At 44.6% G+C, this 19,714-nt stretch overlaps 1 protein-coding gene across 1 annotated transcript in view; it reads right to left on the bottom strand.

Moving 5' to 3' along the window:
• The window catches only part of PARP11 (poly(ADP-ribose) polymerase family member 11), a 37,417-nt gene extending 24,929 nt beyond the window's left edge, over positions 1–12,488 (bottom strand). The window contains exon 1 of the mRNA XM_030834683.2: positions 12,294–12,488. Within this exon, the coding sequence (XP_030690543.2) occupies positions 12,294–12,311 (18 nt within the window). The 5' untranslated portion in view covers positions 12,312–12,488. The remainder of the gene's footprint in view (positions 1–12,293) is intronic.
• Between the last annotated feature and the right edge of the window lie 7,226 nt (positions 12,489–19,714).

Here is a 19,714-nt window from a genome sequence, read left to right as displayed (position 1 = left end):
TTATTACAGTAAAAGTATACAAAGTGAAATAAACACAGGGGAAAAAGTTGGTGGGATGAAGTCCAGAGGAAACCATGTACAAGCTTCCAAGCGGCCCCTCCCAGTGGTGTCACACAGGACACACTTAATTCTCCCAGTAACCATGTGTGACAACTGCAAAGTGTTGCCTATCAGGGGTGTTCACCTGAGCCTAGGTGTCCAGGGTTTTTATTGGGAGTTGGTCATGTAAGCCTATAGCGCCTGTGTGAATGTCCTCAGCTGCTGAAGTTCCAGATCTCCAGAGGGAAGGAACTCACCATAAACCACACTGCTAGTATAAACTTTCTGGACAGACTGGTGGAGCATGGCTGAAGTTCTCAGGCATGCAGATACACTCATGAGACAAACCATTCCAGGAGTTCAGTTCTCTGGAGCTAGGCAAAGGACAGTCATGGAAACAGGCCTTTCTTGAGAATGTGCAAGGTTTGAGCAACCCAGGCCTGCTGAGTTAACCTTTTCTGCACACCCCGTATCAGGCTGAACAAGTTCTCTTCTTGTCCAAGGTTGCTGAGGGTCTGTTATCAGGAATAGATACTGGATTTTGTCAAATGTTTTTTCTGCATGTATTGAAATAATCACAGTTTTTCATTTTAGTTTGCTTATATAATGAGTTACACTGATGCTGTTCAAATATTAAACAAACCTTGTATTTGGGGGATTAACATCATTTGATAATGATGCATTAACCTTCTTATATACTGTTAGGTTTGATTTGCAAAAATTTTGCAAAGTTTTGCATCTATATTCATTAGGGATATTGGTCTGTAGTTGTCTTATAATGTCTTTGACTGGTTTTGGAATTAGGGTAATGCCAGTTTCATAGAGTGAGTTGTGAAGTATTACCTTCGTTTCTATATTCTGAAAGTTTGTGCAGAATGGTATTATTTCTTCCTTAAATGTTTGTTAGAATTCACCAGTGAAACCACTGGGCCTAGAGTTTTCTTTGTGGGTAGGCTTTTTCTTTAAATTTAAATTCTTTGGTAGATATTGGGCCATTCATGTGATTTATTTCTTCTTGAGGGAGCTCTGGTAGTTTGTGTCTTAGAAAATATGTCCATTTCATCTCAGCTGTCACACTGATTGACATTAAGTTGTTCATAACATTCCATTATTATCCTTTAACGTTTGTAGACTATGTAGTGATATTCTCTCTCTCATTCTCAATATCGGTAATTTGTATCCCCTCTTTCCTTTCGGTTTCATTTTCTCTGTTGTTTTCACTTTAGTGCTTTGCACTCTAAACTTTATTTCTTTGCTCCTGCTTGAGCTTAACTTGCTCTTCTCTCATTTCTTAAGGAGGAAGCTGTGGTCATTGATTTGTGACATTTTTTTGATATAAGCATCAGTACAGCTATACATTTCCTTCTAAGAACTGTTGTAGCAGCACACCACAAATTTGATATGCTTTCATATGTTCTATTTTCCCTTTTTATTTCTTTCATCAATGGGTTATTTTAGAGCGTGCTATTTATTTACCAATACTCGAGGATTTTACAGATCTTTCTTTTATTGAATTCTAATTTAATTCCATTTTAATCAGATAGTGTACTTTATAAGACCTGAATTCTTTTAAATGTATTGGGACTCCTTTTATAGCCCAGAATACGGTCTATCTTGTTAAATGTTCTCTGTGTAGTTGAAAAAAATGTATACTCAGCTGTTGCTGGTGTACTGGTCTATAAATATTAATTAGGTCAAGTTGGTTGATGATGTTCAAGTCTTCTACATCCTTGCTTATTTCTACCTACTAATTCTATCAATTATTCAGAGAGGGGTATTAAAATCTCCAACTATAATGGGATTTGCCTATTTCTCCTTACAGCTCTATTAGTTTTGTTTCATGTATCTTGACACTCTATTATTAGGTATATAAATGTTTAGGATTGTTACTGATTAACGGACCTCTTTATCATTAGGAAATGACATTCTTTATCACTAATATTATCTCTAAAAACCTACTTTAATATTAACATACCACTCAAGCTTTCTCTCTAGTGTTAGCACTGTATATCTCTTTCTATTTATTCTACTTTTTAAAAAATAATTTATTTATTTTATTTTTTATTTATTTATTTTTGGCTGTGGTGGGTCTTCATTGTCCCACGCAGGGTTCCTCTAGTTGTGGGGAGCAGAGGCTACTCTTCATTGCGGTGCACGGGCTTCTCATTGCAGTGGCTTCTCTTGTTGTGGAGCACGGGCTCGAGGTACACGGGCTTCAGTAGTTGAGGCACGCGGGCTCAGTAGTTGTGGCTCGTGGGCTGTAGAGTGCAGGCTCAGTAGTTGTGGCGCACGGGCTTAGTTCCTCCATGGCATGTGGCATCTTCCCGGACCAGTGCTCGAACCCGTGTCCCCTGCATTGGCAGGCGGATTCTTAACCACTGTGCCACCAGGGAAGTCCCCCTACTTGTGTCTTTGCTTTCAATGTCTGTTTCTTGTAGACAACTTACAGTTGGGTCCTGCTTTCTAATCCAATCTGACAATCTGCCTTCTAATTGGGGTGTTTAGAGCATTTATTTTGGTATGATTATTGATATGGTTAGGTTTAAGTTTATCATCTTGCTTTGTCCCATCTGTTCTTTGCTCCCCTTATCATATACCTTCTTTTCAGGATTCCACTTTATCTCCTTTGGTGGCTTATAACTCTTTGTGTGTCTACACACACTGTTTATTTCTTCACTTTCCATGCATGCCAAAACCCACTCTAATTTAGCTTTTCTAGCTTCTGGGCTAATATCTCCCACCACCGTCTCTCTCTCTCTCTCTCTCTCTCTCACACACACACACACACACACACACAGAAGGAAGCACGTGCTAGGATCTCCAATGAGCTTCAAGTTACCAAATCCCATGCACTTTTATCAGACCTTGTCTTATTTGACCTGTAACATTTCACAGTTTACCCACTGTCCTGTATTACTTTTTTCTTGGTTTCCATGAAATCACTCTCTCCAGGTCATCTTAGATTTCTGGCCACAAACTCTCAATCCTCTGCAACTTTACTTCGGTTCAGCCTATAACTTGTAGGTTACTGGGGCTCAGTCTTAGCCTTTTTTTGTCTTTCTCAGCATCTTTAAAACATGGTCCTCAAGAATTAGGAAGTAGTTCAAAAGCATTTTTCACACAAAAAAAAGTAATGAAAGAAATTTGATCACATACAGTTTGCAAAGCTGAAATATAAGATGAATTACAATTTTCACAAAAATCCTTTTATTTTCATAGCATCTCAATATGTTCAGTCTGTGTTACTGAGTTCATATCAGCTAGTGTTCAGCAAATACAATGGTGTAAAACCAAATAAATTTTCACATAATCTTCTAACAGAGCCCCAAGTCAATTTGCTTTGTTGAAAAGGATAGAGAAAGGACCAAGACTAAAGGGTCATCACCCAGCTAAAACCGGTAAAAATCTGAATATTGCTGAGAAGCCGTCAATCCAAATTTAATGCCCAATTTAACTGTTGTAACAAAAAAAAATAAACTACTGACAAAATTTCTTTATTAAATGACTCTGTTGGAAGTCACATCTTATCAACGGCACATGACATAGAAAGCAATTATTACCACTTGAGTGTTTCAACATGTTTAGTTTTAAAACTGAACAAACTACCTGAGCAAAAATACAAATGCGGGCTTCCCTGGTGGCACAGTGGTTGAGAGTCCGCCTGCCGATGCAGGGGACGCGGGTTCGTGACCCGGTCCGGGAAGATCCCACATGCCGCGGAGCGGCTGGGCCCGTGAGCCACGGTCGCTGGGCCTGCGCGTCCGGAGCCTGTGCTCCGCAACGGGAGAGGCCACAACAGTGAGAGGCCCGCGTACCGCAAAAAAAAAAAAAAAAAAAAAAAAAAATACAAATGCGTTCTTGCAGTACAGGTAGTATGTAACGGGGTAGAAATACTCGACAACTTCTTGTTCTGCTTGTGGGTGGACGCTCACGGTACAAGGGAAGTCAGTTTTCATTCAGGCGATGGTATTTCTGTGCGGTGTGACATGGGCTGAAAAAGGTGCAGTCCACTCAAGACTGACAGAGCATGAGCTATACGAATAGCAAGGAAAGGCGCGGCTGGGTTCCTAAAAGGTGCTTTAAACGTCTGGGCCAGTCAGAAGGCACCAATGTGCCTCCTGATTGTAACCGAGTGTGGAAGGAAACAGTGAAAACTGAATACCAGCAAATCTTGGCAACTCAGAGCATGTGCTCTCAGATGCTGCGGAAAGCAACGGCAGTGTGTGCAAGATTACTCTTCCCACCTGTTTACTAGCTGTCAAGGACAGCAGTGCTGACAAGAGTTTCTGAAAGGAGGGATGAGATAAAAACGTTTCTTCATGATGCTAATAATACCAATGGTCATTCTTGATTTCCTAAGGCCTACTGAAGTAGACGCTGAAATACAGTCAGCAACATAAATAACTGGAACCTACTATTTCAAGGCCAAAATACCCCAAATTTTAATGCTGAGAGTAAGATACCAGATTTCTCAAAGTCAGCAAACTGTGCTGCAAATGGCTCGATTGCTAGGCTGCGATTTCTTCCCAGAATCTGATGGTTTTCTTTACTCAGCAGAGAGTGAGACTGACTTTACTATTGTGGCTGTATAAAGAACACAGCCAACGTCACAAGAAAACACGAACAGATATTTTCCGGAGACTGAAGTAGTCCCAGAATCCATTCACTCCCTGCTTCCAAACATTCCTGCTGGGTGAAACATCCACCCCTACAGTTATTTAATATTGTAAGTGCATCAAGCTGGCAACTGCCACAGCTCTAGGAACAGTCTTCAGGGACTAGGTATAGTCCCAGAATTCCCACAATTTCTCAGTCTGTGTTTTATCTTGGTATTCCAAAACATCTAACAGGGCCAGCAAACACTAGTTGCAAATCTTGACAATCTATAATTACAGCACGGGATTTCCTATTTTAATAGAAATATAGGGTAAAAAATTCAAGTGTCTGGGTCTAACCCACATCTCAAGCTACCTATCAAGTTAGATACTTTGTAAGAGGCTGCAAAAATGTCATCTTTTTAACAATAAAAACATTATTCATTTTTAAAATACACAATATAAAATTAAAATAAACAATAAAATATTGTTTAAAATCGGTGATCTGCATGGGTGCCGAAAATTTGAGAAACACTGTCCTAGGGATCTCACTTACTCCCAAGATTTTAAGCACCTTCTGTCTATACAGGCTGAGGCCATAAACAGCCATTTCTAGCCCGGCCTTCTCCTCTGAGCTCCACTCACTTATCCAACTGCCCCTTTGACTTTTTACTTGAATGCCTCACAGGCACGTTAAACCTATCACAGGCCCCAAACCAAACTCCTGGTCCCCTCCACATCTTCCCCTTTCCCAGTCTCCCCATCTCAGTGGAAGTGGTCCTTCTTCCCGGCTGCCTGGGCCAGGAACCCAGCCTCCATCACTCGAAATGCAGCCTGGGTTGATCCACTCCTGTCTCTCTCCCGCTTAGTCCAAGACCCCTTCACCCTCACCCCGGACTACACTATAGGTTCCTAAGTGTCTTCGAACAGACCTTCTGATGCTCTCTGTGTAAGTTTTGTTATTTTGTTTGTTTGTTTGTTTTTACATCTTGATTGGAGTATAATTGCTGTACAATGGTGTGTTTCTGCTTTATAACAAAGTGAATCAGTTATACATATATATATGTTCCCATATCTCCTCCCTCCTGCATCTCCCTCCCTCTCTGTGTTAAGTTTTTAATCACTGCTGGAACAAATTACCACCAACTTAGTGGCTTAAAGGAACACAATTTCTTATCTTACAGTTCTGCTGAAGTCTGACGTGGGACTCACCACTCACCGGACTAAAATCAACTAGTGATTCCTGTCTGGAGGCTGTCGGTGGGGGGGCTGGGCGGGGGCAGGAATCTATTTCCTTGGCTTTTCCTGCTTCTAGAAGCTTATCACATTCCTTGGGAAGCTTCTAGAAGCTTATCACATTCCTTGCTTCGTGGTCCCCTTCATCTCCAAAGCCAGCAACCTTGTATATCTTTGTTTTTTTAAATTCATTTTTATTGGATTAGAGTTGCTTTACAATGTTCTGTTAGTTTCTACTGTACAGCAAAGTGAATCAGCTGTACGTATACATATATCCCCTCTTTTTTGGATTTCCTTCCCATTTAGGTCACCACAGAGCACCGAGTCGAGTTCCCTGTGCTCTACAGTAGGTTCTCGTTGGTTATCTATTTTATACATGGCATCAATAGTGTGTATGTGTCAACCCAACCTCCCAATCCCCCGCCCCCCGGCTGCCCTTGGTATTTTTGATTATCCTCACATCCTCACATTGACTCCCTTCTGTCTGCATCTCCTATGGATACTTTTAAGGACCCAGCCTGGATAATCCAAGATGATCTCCCTGTCAGTAGTCGGCTGATCAGCAATCTTAACTCCCCTTTGCTCTGGGACCGAACACTTTCCCAGTTCCCGGTGACGCGGACACGGTTATCGGTGGCAGGCCATCATCTGCCTCGTATACTCTCTAATAAATAACTCATGCTCCACACAGCAGCCAGAATGATCTTTTTCAAAACGCAAGTACGTTCACGTCACTTCCTGTGTAAAACACTTCGATGGCCCCCACTCCTCCAAGGATAAATTTCAAATCCTGAACATGTGCCACAAAGCCACACATGGCTTGTTCCGACCTACCCGCTGGCCCTAACTCCTGGTTCGCCGCATTCCAGCCACGGCGGCTTCTCTCACAAGCTCCTTTCTGCCCCGGGGCCTTTGCTCAGGCTGTCTCGGCTGTCTGAACAGCCCTCCTCCCCTCCCACCCAGCCTTTCCGTGGCTAACTCTTGCTCAGTCCTTCAGATCTCTGTAGAAGTAACTTTCACTGGGTGGCCTGACCTGATCTCCAAGTCCAGCACTAGCTCCTCCTATTACACGTCACCGTACTTTTTCTTTCAGAGCTTCTACTACAACTGGAGCTCAATGGTACTGTGTAATTATGGGCTTAACGTCGCCACCCTGCACAGACTGCAAATCAGTGTGGGCTGGGCCTGTTCTGTTCTGCTCACCACTGTAAACCCTGGGATTTAGAGCTGACTGGCTTACAGTAGGTGCTAAATAAATACATGAGTATTGTATTGCCCTCAGACATTATTTCCAAAGCAGGTCTAACTCTTAGAGGGGGAGCTGCATGAGCCAAAGACCTCGGCAGCCTGCTTGAGCATCAGACCAGGTGGGTCACAATGGGCAAACTGCCTCACCCCATCCCTCAGGCCTCGACCACAAACACGTGCCTCCAGCCTGCTTCCCAAACTCTTTTTCTCCCCTGATACCAAAAACTATTAGACTCATTCCTTAGCCTGTGCAGCATCTGCCGTGCCAACCCTGGGAAGAGGCCACAGTACTTCTCTCCTGCTCATGGGCTACGTCACTAGCAAAGGTCCAGGTGCACAGAAGCTGGTGTCACAGAAACGTCAAGGTTTCCTGCAGTTCGAGAACGCTTCCTTTAGCTCTGAGTCCCTGTGACTCTCCCACAGGGTCTTTTCTACTCACTTTAAATCCTAGATCCTAAGTTGGACTGGGAAGAGTACCTGTTCTGGAGCCAGAAAGTTCTGGGTTTAGAACCTGGCTGTCCTCATTCAGAAAGTGCACCCAACTTTGAGCCTTAGTCTCATCACTAAAAAAGAGAACAATCATTTATAAATCCCCACCTCAGAGGTACTGGATGACCCCATACTCAATTTAGACTGCCCCCAGCCACCAAACACTGGCACGTCACACTCCTCTGTCAGCTCAGCTCAACCCATTGCTAGAACAATTACAAAGAATGCCACGAAGATGAAACTGTCAGTTATGAACCCGTGAGCGTACACTGACCCTAAGAACACACCTTCGTAGACACTACATTCTCTAGAACTTTCACTGCCAGGAACACATCCTACCTCTGTCCCCCTCCAGCCCGAAGGTACGTCTATAGCATACGCTGCCTCCTCAGCCAGGATGTCCCACAGATGCCAGCTGCTGTCCTTGCAGCGTCCCACCCTCCTCTCGCGATGTCCTCACCGAGACGACCACAGGACATGCGCTTTGTCCACGTCACTCCTCCATCCAAGCTGTAGCGGCCATTCTGTCTCTCACTTCCGTGGCCTTTGGCCATGCTGCTTCCTCTGCCCTTCCCACAAGACCACTCCTGGGACTTGGGACACCTAGCTCAAGTGTAACTTACTTCAACAAACCTTCCCAGGCCCCCAGATGCCCTCTGGTAACACTGTCCCCACTCAAACTGTATCTCCAGGCCCTGGAGGGCAGGCTCTGACTTGGTCCAGGTTTGCCCTGCCCCTTCCTAGTGCCTGGAATGGTGTTTTCCAGACAATAGATGTTTATTCAGTGTTTGTTGACTGACTGCGCGAAATAATGACTCAGTGACTGAGGGAGCTGGATTTAGACATACTGACTTTGAACTCCCGGAGGGACAACCAGTAGAGCTGTCCATCACCCAGTTCAGAAAGGGGGTCAGGACTAAAGACGTCCATTTGGCAGGTAGAGTCACTAAAGAGATATCTGAAGCCTTGGGCCTCAGCAAAAAAGGATGTGCCGAGAGAAGACAAAGGCTAAGGTGGCACATTTCAGGGCAGAAGAAGGCAGTGCAGCCCACCCAAGGCTATGGCTCAAGGACGGATCATAGGAAGGAGACGAGACCCAAAGGCTAAGGTGGCGCATTTCGGGGCAGAAGAAGGCAGTGCAGCCCACCCAAGGCTATGGCTCAAGGACGGATCATAGGAAGGAGAAGAGACCCAAAGGAGCACAGTCCCAGGAAATCAAAGAGAGTTCTGGGAAACATCTCCAGTGGCATTACTGCTGCAAAATGACAGAAGAGAGCGAGGTGTGCAGGTGGGCGCTGTGTGTGGTGATTCGGAAACTCTCAGTGACCCCCTAGCAAGTCAGCTGCTGGGGCAGAGGCGGGGCTGGGGGGGCTGAGGTCTGAGTACGAAGGCCAAGAAGTATAAGACTATTCTCTCAAGAGGCTGGACAGAGGAAGGAGAGAATCACAGTGCCAAGCGAGCGTGGAAGCAGCTGTGAATATAAAATAACAGAGAAAAGGGAGGCTCAGCAGGTAAAGCGCTGGACCGATTTACAAACGTTATCACTGCCCCAACCGAGCGGCAGGGTGGTGCCAGAGAGGACACGGGTGCTAAACGACTCTGTGGCTCACCCACCTGCGAGATCTTGGGGAAGTCACTTCCTTCTCCCTTAGCTAACTCATTAGATTGTTCTAATCATATGAATTAATAAGCGAAAAGGAATTTTGAAGAGTTTATCACTCTTTACAAAGTAAGGTCCTATCACTGCAACAGATGATTTGTTATCGTAACAGATGTTTGTCATTTTTCATTTTCTGTCGTCAGAGAGAAGTTGAAACTCCCTCCTATGTAATGCTGATACTGACTCCGTTTCCTGCAAAGAGGGGGAAGACAGCGGCAAAGATACAGAAAAAAGCAGGGCAAAGTCAGGGTACACAGAGCCAAGGCAGTGACGGCATCCACTCCAACTCCTTCCTACAGATCTGCCATTTTCCTACACTGGGGGACATCAGTCCAGGGCCATGCCCTCCCCCCAGGTGGGTGGAGAACTGCCAGGATCTCACACCAAAACTGAGTGCCTGAGCCCTGTCAACCTGCTTCTGCCTCGGCAGGGACCTCAAGGGGCCTGGTCGGTGACAGGCTTGAACAGAATCATCACTGGCCTCATGACTGTCTTGAAAAATAAAATAAAACGGTGTACTGAGATAAAGTTTATTTATAGCTCCTTGGTTATCTTGTTTTGGGTTCCCCCGCCCAAGAAAATGTTCCAAGTTCAATGGTGATTTTCCATACTCAAACCATGTCCTGGAGACTTTCCACGTAGAAGGGGCGACTGCTTCTGAGCATTATCATGGCCAGAGTCAGTGTAGTATTTCCTCAAAACACTTGCGAGCGGAATACAGTATCACACTGAAGGCGTATTTGCAAGAGGAGATAAATTTGCAGATCACAGGTGGCATATCAAAGTCATGGAAGCTACTAAAAAAATACAGGGAGAAACTAGCAGAAGTCTTCAGTTAAAGCAGCTCTCTATGGCCTTCCTCCACAAAGCAGAATTTATTGTATCATTCAATGGGAAGAAATGGTAAACAGTAATTTAAATTGGTGGGTAATACAAAAGTCATCTGTATTTATCTTTAGGATGCACTGTGGGTTTTGTTTTCATCTTTCCAATTGTGTTTGGCTTCGAGAAACATTAAAATTAATTTTCATCCCACAAGCACAGCTGGACAGACTATTCAGATGCCTCTTCTAGTGAAAGAAACTAACAAATTACAAGAGGAAATCCATATGCAGAATGTTCACTGTACTTTTACAAAATGAAACTGTCCTTATTGACAACATTCATATGCTCAGAGGAAGAAAAACAGGACCGGTAAGAAAACACAGGAGCATTAAGATCTATCAGAGCAGCGTGATAAGGGTCAAAAGAAGAATGTGGGCTTGTAGGTGGAAGGTTCACCACTATTAACAAAAGTCAGTCTGCTCTACTGAAATCAAGCAAAATCATTAGGGAGATTTCGGAGAAAACCAAGCCTTCCTTCCAAAGAAGTGAGATAATGCTGTAACAAAGCAAATATATGAGATACTCATTAATGCCTTTATAATCCTCACAAACACATGAGTGACCCAGTAGCCAGTTCTGTTGTATATGTGATGGAGGAGGGAGAATGAACAACGGGAGCAAAGGACTCTTTCTAGTACTGATGCAACCACTTTGTTAATTCAGTGGATATTTACTGAGTGCCTACTATGTGTCAGGCTCTGTTCCCTAGTCTGAGGATACCGCAGTAAACAAAACAGACAAAAGTCTCTGCCCATATGGAGCTTCTAACATGGTGAAGGATTTAAGACATGTGACTTTGGGCAAGACATGTACTTGGATGACTAAAGGGTATCTTATGGAGAAGCCAGGAAGGAGAAGGACTGCCAATAAAAACTGAATACAACACAAACACACATATAATAATAGAAAATGAAACTTACTGATGACAGATAGTGACACTGAATATATAAGGAGAGAGCACATTCTCACAATTTGAAATTATCTTTGCTAAAATCGAACCCCAGCAATTACTTTCCTCTGATGTGGCCTTAAAGGACTGTATGTTTGAACCAAAAAAAAAAAAGGGGGGGGGGTCTTAGATAATGATCATCGCTATTCGATGGCCTGGGATGTAACCATGATACGCAACCAAAAAAATCCAGACCAACAGACTAGTTTCTACTGGGTAAAAACGTAAAAACAGAAGCAAATTTACAGACAAACTCTCTATCTGGAAATATATGCCAGGAATGGGAAAAAAAAGAAGTAATGATTACAGCAAAGGAGTTACTGCAAATATGGAAACAGGGTTATTAAACTAAATTTAGGAAGTTATCTCAGCACGTGGGGTAGTTGCACATATTTAGGTCAACAATTTGCTGATACGTGATTCTGCCATTTTTCCAGTCAACTCAAAGGCGTAAATAGTGTCTATTTGCCGTGTAACTAGGCGATTTCAATTCTAACAGATTAATGGAATACTCTTGGCAAGCGGATTCCACTCTTTGAGGGCGGCATATTAAATAAATAAATGTACAAAAGCAAGGTAAACAAAAACGCATGCAGACGCAATGCAAATACCGGAGGGAGACACAAGACTTGCAGTGGAAACGCTCCAGGTCATCAGTTTCTGTCCACTGGAAAAAAAAAAATCTAAGAACCTCACCATCTAGAGGCTTAGAACACACGCTCGACCACCCCAGTTTTCCATGGCTGTCCACCAGGAAGGGAAAAGGAGCCCCGGCGGTTCCCCTTAGGCCCATTTCAGGACCCAGAGGGCGAGTCCCCTCGCTTTGGACGGGGATGGGGGTGGGGCTGGCAGGTACACCTGAGCCTAAGTCAGTCACAGGTCCGAAGCCCAGGAACTCCAGCCAGAGAGCAAAACGCCAAGTTTACAAAGACGGTGGAGGGACGGGGCCGGAGAAACCACAGCGAGTCCAATCAGTGGGACGGGACAGCCGCACGGCGCTGGGGACCCACCGAACCGTCTCCACTGCTCGCAAGGCGACTGCCCGAGCCCCCGGGGCCGGGGCCTTCGCGTCCCCGGAACTCACGAGCCGGTCTGCGCGGCCTGGGGGGGAGGGCGTAGTTCCCGGGAAACCCTCCCGCCCTCTCCCATCAACCCCGCCCATCGGTCCGCCCCGTCCCGCCCGGCTACTCACCGGATTCGCTTCCCACATAACGGTGGCGAAATCGAGCGGAGAGAGCCTGGCGGAAGGGGCTGGCCACAGGGTCGGGGTGCTGGGTTTTTCCCGAGGGCTCAGGGAGCGAAAGAACGGAGAGACAACCTCCACGCAAGCCTCCCCGTCATAAACCGGCGTCTTCGGACCCCCTCGAACCTCCCGACTTCCGGCCGAAGCCGGCCAACCAGCGCCAGCCCCGCCCCGCCCCGCCCCCGGAAGCTCACCCCCGCCAGTGCCTCTCCCTTCCGGCCTCGGCGCGGAGTGGGCGGGGCCTGCGAGGGTCTGGGTTGTAATGCGGTTGTTAAAGGGCTACCAGCCCAGCCACCTTCCAGGGCTGCATCCCTCCAGCAAAGTCCCCTCCAAGTGATCCTCAAGCTTCGATATTTATTGATGACCTCCGATATTTATTGATCACCGTATAGGGAGTGTAGTGGCCAAGAGGCAGACAGGCCTGGGAATTAATAGCCTGTGGGACAAGCTTCCGACTCGGTTTCCTCGTGCTCAGAGGTGATAATAATAGTATCTAAGCGTGTAGTGTGCTCATTGAAGGCACCTAGCATGGTGTTTGGTATACAGGAAGTGCTCAATGAGTGACGGTTATTTGCCAGATACTGACACTGTGCTAGGCTCTGCAATGAGCAAGTGACCCATATGCAGTCCTCATGGAGCTTAGAGTCTAGAGAAAAAAGTAAGAAGTAATTTAGATAAAATTAAAAGGTGCAGGATGGTCTACAGGTAGTATGGCAAGTACAGGGTTCTTTGAGAGGGTGCCTACCTAGGACAGGGTGTCTGCCACCCCCCAATCCAAGCCCCCCACCAAGAGGTTTAAGCCAAAACTTCAAGGATGCCCTCCTATTGAAGTTACCTGAGCTACAAGAGGGGAAGAATCTTCCAGGCAAAGAAGCACCATCTACCCATAGGAAATGAAAAAGGAACAGTTTAAGCTCCTTCTGAATTTTTCTATGCCTCCACACATTAAAATTTTTTTACTTGATCAAAGAATACCTACAGACTTTTTCACCTACTATGATATAGCTATCCTTCATTCCAATATGTAGAGTAATTCTATTTCAAAGTAGTGGGGAAAGAAAGGATTATTCGAGAAGTGATACTGGGGCAACTGGTTTAGCATTTGGCAAAAATTAAAGAGGGGAAAAAAAAAAGATAAAGTGAAGATCCCTATCCCAATCCATTTACCAGAATAAATTAGAGAGTGCAAATTGTTTTTCTTTAAAGATTTATTTATTTATTTTTGGCTGTGTTGGGTCTTAGTTGCTCACACACTATTCTTTTTTTTTTTTTGCAGTACGCGGGGCCTCTCACTGTTGTGGCCTCTTCCGTTGTGGAGCACAGGCTCCGGACGCGCAGGCTCAGCAGCCGTGGCTCATGGGCCCAGCCGCTCCGCGGCATGTGGGATCTTCCCGGACCGGGGCACAAACCCGTGTCGCCTGCCTCGGCAGGCGGACTCTCAACCACTGCGCCACCAGGGAAGCCCAACACACACTATTCTTGAGTCTAGTTTGGCATTATGTATCAAAATTTGAAATTTCCATAATCTTTTATTAAACAATTCCATTTCTAGGAACTAATTTCAAGGAGGTAAATAGACAAATGTACACAATAATCTGTACAAGAATGTTTATTGCTGTATTTTTTGGAATAGTAAAAAATTGAAAACTACTTAACTATCACAGTGGATTATTTCAAGTGTATATGTGTGTAACATGCGTACAAGCTATGAAATGCTATGTGTATCTTACATCCTACCACGCTGAAAATGTCTTATTAGTTTTAATAGCTTGTCAGCCAATCTCTGCAATTTCTATGTTAACAATCACATCACCTACAAATAATGCAGTTTTCACTCTTAGTATTGCATTGGCCAAAATTTCAGAAAATTTTTGAAGAATGCAGAACAAGGTAATGAGCATTCAGTTTTTAGTTAGGTATGGTAAACGTTTGCCCCTGGTTGGTGCTAGATATTTTTTTTTTTTGGCTGTGTTGGGTCTTTGTTGCTGCGTGGGTTTTCTCTTGTTGCGGTGAGCCGGGTCTACTCTTCATTGCGCGGGCTTCTCATTGCTGTGGCTTCTCTTCTTGAAGAGCACAGGCTCTAGGCATGCGGGCTTCAGTAGTTGTGGCCACTAGGACTCAGTAGTTGTGGCTCGTGGGCTCTAGAGCGCAGGCTCAGTAGTTGTGGCGCACAGGCTTAGTTGCTCTGCAGCATGTGGGATCTTCCCAGACCAGGGCTTGAACCCGTGTTCCCTGCATTGACAGGTGGATTCTTAACCACTGCACCACCAGGGAAGCCCTTAGATATTCTTTAAATACACTATCATCTTTAAAGAAATTCCTTTCTATTCCTAGTTCACTATAAGCTTTTAATTGGGAAAGGATGTTAAATTTATCAACTGTCTCTTGAGCTCTATCACTATATTCCTTTTTTATTCTGACTCATTAATATAATGAACTATACTAGTAGGTTTTCTAATGTTCAACCCATCCTTACCTTCTTGAAATAAACTCTGCTTAGTCACATATTCATTATTCTTTGAAAAAACTGCTGCATTCAATTTGTTAATCTTTTTTTAGGAATAAAATTTATTTATAAGTCATGAAATTGATCCATTGTTATCGGTGGGTTTTGGTGATTGTCTTTAAGTTTTGCAAAGTGAACAGTAGCAATTTAAATAATTTAGGAACTAGCTCTTCTTCGAAGGTGGAGTGGATTTTTACAAAGCAAGTTTAATTGGAAAGATTAGGATGAAGTCCTTAACTTTTGGGGGCGGTTGGAGCTATACTTCATTTCCTTGAAGCCTTGGGGTTGCCTGGGCTGGTGGTCAGAGAGGGAGATGGAGAGAACACAGCTGATGTGGATATATATCTCAGGTGGATATGTTTTTAAAATATACTGCCATATCCCTAATATGAAGAGAACACATTTCATAAACTGAAAAGAGCTGTGAAAAGTCTGGTAATTATCTTTATTCTTATTATTCTGGATTTATGACCACTGTTAGAGAGCAAGTGTGGGAAGGGACCTTAGATCCTTTAGTCCAGGGGTCACAAACAGAGCTAATGAGCTTTAGCCCACAAAGTATTTTAAAAGTTTTGATAAGTGCCCACCATTTTAAAACTGGGAAATTTCACATTAAATAATGTGTTTCTCCAGCTTCCCTTACACACCATCCTCCTGTGCCAACGACTGGTCATACTGACCCCTTTGGACTGGGAACGGGTTCTTAGCTTTACCTGAGTTACCTGACCTGTATCTCTTTTCCTTGTTTAAATTACCTTCCTGGGCCTCTTAGGTATTTGGGTTCATAACTGATGATAATCCACCTCTTATTTTGCTGAAGAAGTGGAATGGATCTGGGACTTTCTAGAATGTTCTCATAGGAAACAACATTATACACTTTCCCATAACTTTTTCCAGGGAGGGTTCAGACATGGGGCTCAGCCTCTCATGGTCTTCCAAGAGATGACTCTCTGTGACACGGTCTGGGGCTGGGACGGCTTCCCTCTGCATCATCGTTCCAGGCTAAGTGCCACAGCTGTAGAAACTATGCATCCTGACCACGGTCACTAGTTTTCTCAGGAAAGCCAGACAAATAGAAGACATTTTCCTTTATCTTTCATGTGTCCTGTGTGTGTTCTGGGTGATGATAACTTAAACTACGCTAAACCCAGCCCAGGGATCCTGAGGGATGGCAGCCTCCCTCACACCTGGTTGAGTTGATTAGATCTTGGAATGCTAGGAGAGCAGGGAGGAATTGCCCAAGGGGAAAGGAGAGGGGGGGAAATGGAGCAGAGGAGACCTATCTTATGTCTGGAAAGCAAGAAAATAATCAGATGGAGAAAACAGGCAGAGGAAGGAAGAGAATGGCAAGGTCAATTTGCGGGGGGGGGGGGGGGGGGACTCTACCTCCCCTAAGACAACAGAAAGAGAAAAAAGAACCAAGTAACTGGTGAGATGCATTATATAGTATTATCTATTTTTTAAATGTTATTTTCATAATTGTTTTTTATTTTTAACGGCCACATGGACAGCCAGAAATGGAGGGGGCTAGCTAGGAATGTATATGGGGGACAGGCTGTTTTCGACAGAAAGGGGGAAGCAGGAGACGGGAAGAGGCACAGGGAGAGATGAGGGGCCGCGAGAGGGTCCAGGAGTGAGGGAGAAAAAGCTGCATTTGTGCCCCTCGGCCCTGAATATAAAGACCCAGCCTCAGTCTGAAAAAGAGCCAACAGTGAGGCAGCGCCAGAATCAGCCCTGCTGCTGGAGTCTGACAGTTAACAACTCCAGCAGGAATTAAGAGGTGAGATAAGCAGATGAAACATTTGCTGAAGCCGAGATAAGCGTCCCTAGGAAGGAATTTTTTTTTCAAAAAATCAGAATGAATCCTGTAAATCTTCCTAATTAGGAAACAGGACAAGGAATTAAATTCAACTGAAAAAAAAAATGAAGTGTTAAATAATTCACTCATACTGAACGGAAAGGCTCTCTTGCAAATACCACTGATGATTAGTTTTTGCTGCTGGGTGTGGGGGGGCGGTGGGGGGGGGAAGATGTGGACATCAACATGCAGCTCACAGCACAGTCCAAAGCGGCAGCTGAGATGTGTGGCCATCCTAATTAGAGGATGGAGAACTCTGAAAAGGCTCTCGGGCTGTGACATTCCTGGCTGGTGCTTTCCTTCCAGGAATGCCACTCTAGGGTTTTGGTCATCGCATTGTCAAAAAGAACTTAATAGGAATGATCTGGAAAGAGAGAACAGAAACGACTTAGCGTTTGAGAAGCTTCAAGGTGAGAAGCGGGAAGCAGGAAAGCACGTCAATAGGATATCATGTATAAAATTAGAAGAGAGGGAGGCAGATACAAGCCCTGAGTGGTGGAAAGGGCGGCTGGAGGGTGTCCCGCCTGTGCTTGGGTCACTGCAGACATTCCTAAGAATCCCATCCAGGGAGGTCAGGAAACCACAGCAGATTATCTAATATGAGTTGCTCTTCGGTTCTTCATTCAGCAAATATTTAGCAAGCTCCCTCAATGTTCCAGGCACTGTCCCCAGCTTCCTAGGCTGTATCAGTGAACAAAATAGAGGAAAATCCCTACCCTTGTGGAATTTACGTGCTGGGGAAGATGAGGTGGGGCAGGCTTGGGGCTTGGGTGTGGGGAGATGGACACAGATAACGTGATGTAATAAACAAGCACGTTGTATAGTATGCTGTAAGGTGATAAGAGCTATAGAAAAAACACAGATACGGGTAAGGGATGGTGAGAGTATTCAAGATGGTCCTCATTGAGAAGCTAAGATTTGAGGAAGTAAGGGAGCAAGCTGAGTGATATCTGGGCAGAGGATTCCATGCAGAGGGAACAGCTGGTCAGAGTTCCTAAGACTGAGAGAGAGAGAGAGAGAGAGAGAGAGAGCATGTGTGTGTGTGTGTATGTGTGTGTATGTGTTTGAGGAGAAGGTGTGCAGATGGAACAGGGCCTGGTATAACACGAACTTAGGGCCTGACACTGTTATAAGCTCTTTATGTAATTAACAAATAGAATTCTCACAGCAACCCTGTGAAGTAGGTACTCTCTTTAACCCCTTCTACCCGAAAAGAAACTGAGGCACAGAGATATGATTGAACCTGTCCAAACACAAGAATCTGAACCTCGGTTCCTGGCCTCAGAACCTGTGTTCCTGATCGCTACTCTGCGTGGTTTCTAGCCATCCCCTTCTACAACCAGCCCCGTCACCCAATCGCAATTGGAATTCAAGTACTCCGCTAGGACAAATTTATGTTCTTTTTAAAAAAGCAGTGTTGTTCCCTGCTTTATCACCTACAACCCTCTCCCTGGCCCTTTGCTCGCTTCTCTACCAACCCTAGAACTGCCTCTCCTGCAAGTTCATCACTGCGGCCCATTGCTTCTGCCCAGAAAATTAAATAATTGTCTATGGATAGAGCTTCTGTTCAGCTTGGGAAGGGGAGTTGGGGAGCAGTGAAGGGGTGCTTCTGTGGATTAAGAACGCCCTACAGATCTTGAGGAGGCAGGGTGGAGCATAAATGGCATTTAAAAACTAGATCTCGCCTTTCCTTCTACTCCATCAGGCGCTGTGTGGGGATGTGTGTTTGTAGCTGTTCACTCAAGACAAAGCACCTTTATACCAAAACCCACTGAATTATGCAATTTAAATGGAGGAATTGTATGGTATGTGAGTTATAGCTCAATAAGCCTGTTAAAACAATCAATTTTTTAAAAAGATAGGATCTTGGCTTTCCCCTCCCTGGTTTCCCCTCCTCCTGACCTCTATCCTCAGGGACCCAGAGCCACACTCAGAAAGATGTTCACGGTTCCTCAGCTCCAAGCATAAAAGTTACAACTCTGTTTTGACTCTGAGGGTTACAGCTTTATGCCAAGGAAGACAAACGACTCTTTCCCATTATAACTTCAGTATCAATTTTCCTTACGAGAAAAAATAATTCTAACATTTTAATGTTAAAACAAACACGTACATATTACGGAGTAGAAGGCAATATTCACATACATGAGGGTTTGGAGCAGTTTCTTGCTCGTGGTTAGCTGCTCCCAGCTGGGGGTGGGGAGGCGTCCTGCCTCTCTGCCACTATGGGATGTGCCGTGTTAATGTCTAGGACAGTCAGGAGATTCAGGGGCTGATCCAAGTTCTGGTTCTGATGAGCTGAATGGTGTTAAGCAAGTCACATCCCTTTTGGGGCCTGTGTTTCTTATCTGCTGAGGTAAGTGGACCAGGTAATCTCCAAGGTGGCTGCCAGGTCTCACAGCCCATGATTTGATGCCATAAGGAGATGCTGGGGTCAGATATGCCAGGCAAGAGATACAGGAAGCAAAAGATACACTCTGTGCCTTTGAGGAACTTTTCATTTACTGGAGGATACTAAAAAGAGAGCCACATGTAAGACTTGACAAAGATATAAGATAAACCATGTAAAGAATGCAAGGGACAGGAAGTAGCTGAGAATCAGGAGCGATCAGATCTCTGGTCCAGTTCACCTTGCTTTGACTCACCTGTGCGCCTAAAGCAACAAGGAGGCTCTTACCCTGCCGAGTTCTGGATCTCATGGGCTGGGTGCCCCTAATACAAAGGCACACCTTATCGATCTTGTGGACGGTCTCAAATCACCCAATAAGAAACTCTCAGAGGAGAAAAGTGATCTTAGCATCATCCAATCCAAACACCTCCATCTCCATGTAGCATTTGGGAGGATGCTTGTCTTGTGCTTATAATAATTTGATAGAATATCCTCAACATTATCCTCGATCCTGAATAACCTGAAACAAGAACAGGAATACACATAATATCCTTCTCTTCAAAGCCCAGTGGGTTAAATAAGAAATGGTTTAAGACGAGTCTTGTCATTGGCATAGACTT

This window comes from Globicephala melas, chromosome 10 (assembly GCF_963455315.2).
Source record: "Globicephala melas chromosome 10, mGloMel1.2, whole genome shotgun sequence".
NCBI classification, from domain to species: domain Eukaryota; kingdom Metazoa; phylum Chordata; class Mammalia; order Artiodactyla; family Delphinidae; genus Globicephala; species Globicephala melas.
This window is presented reverse-complemented; position numbering and strand designations above follow the sequence as displayed.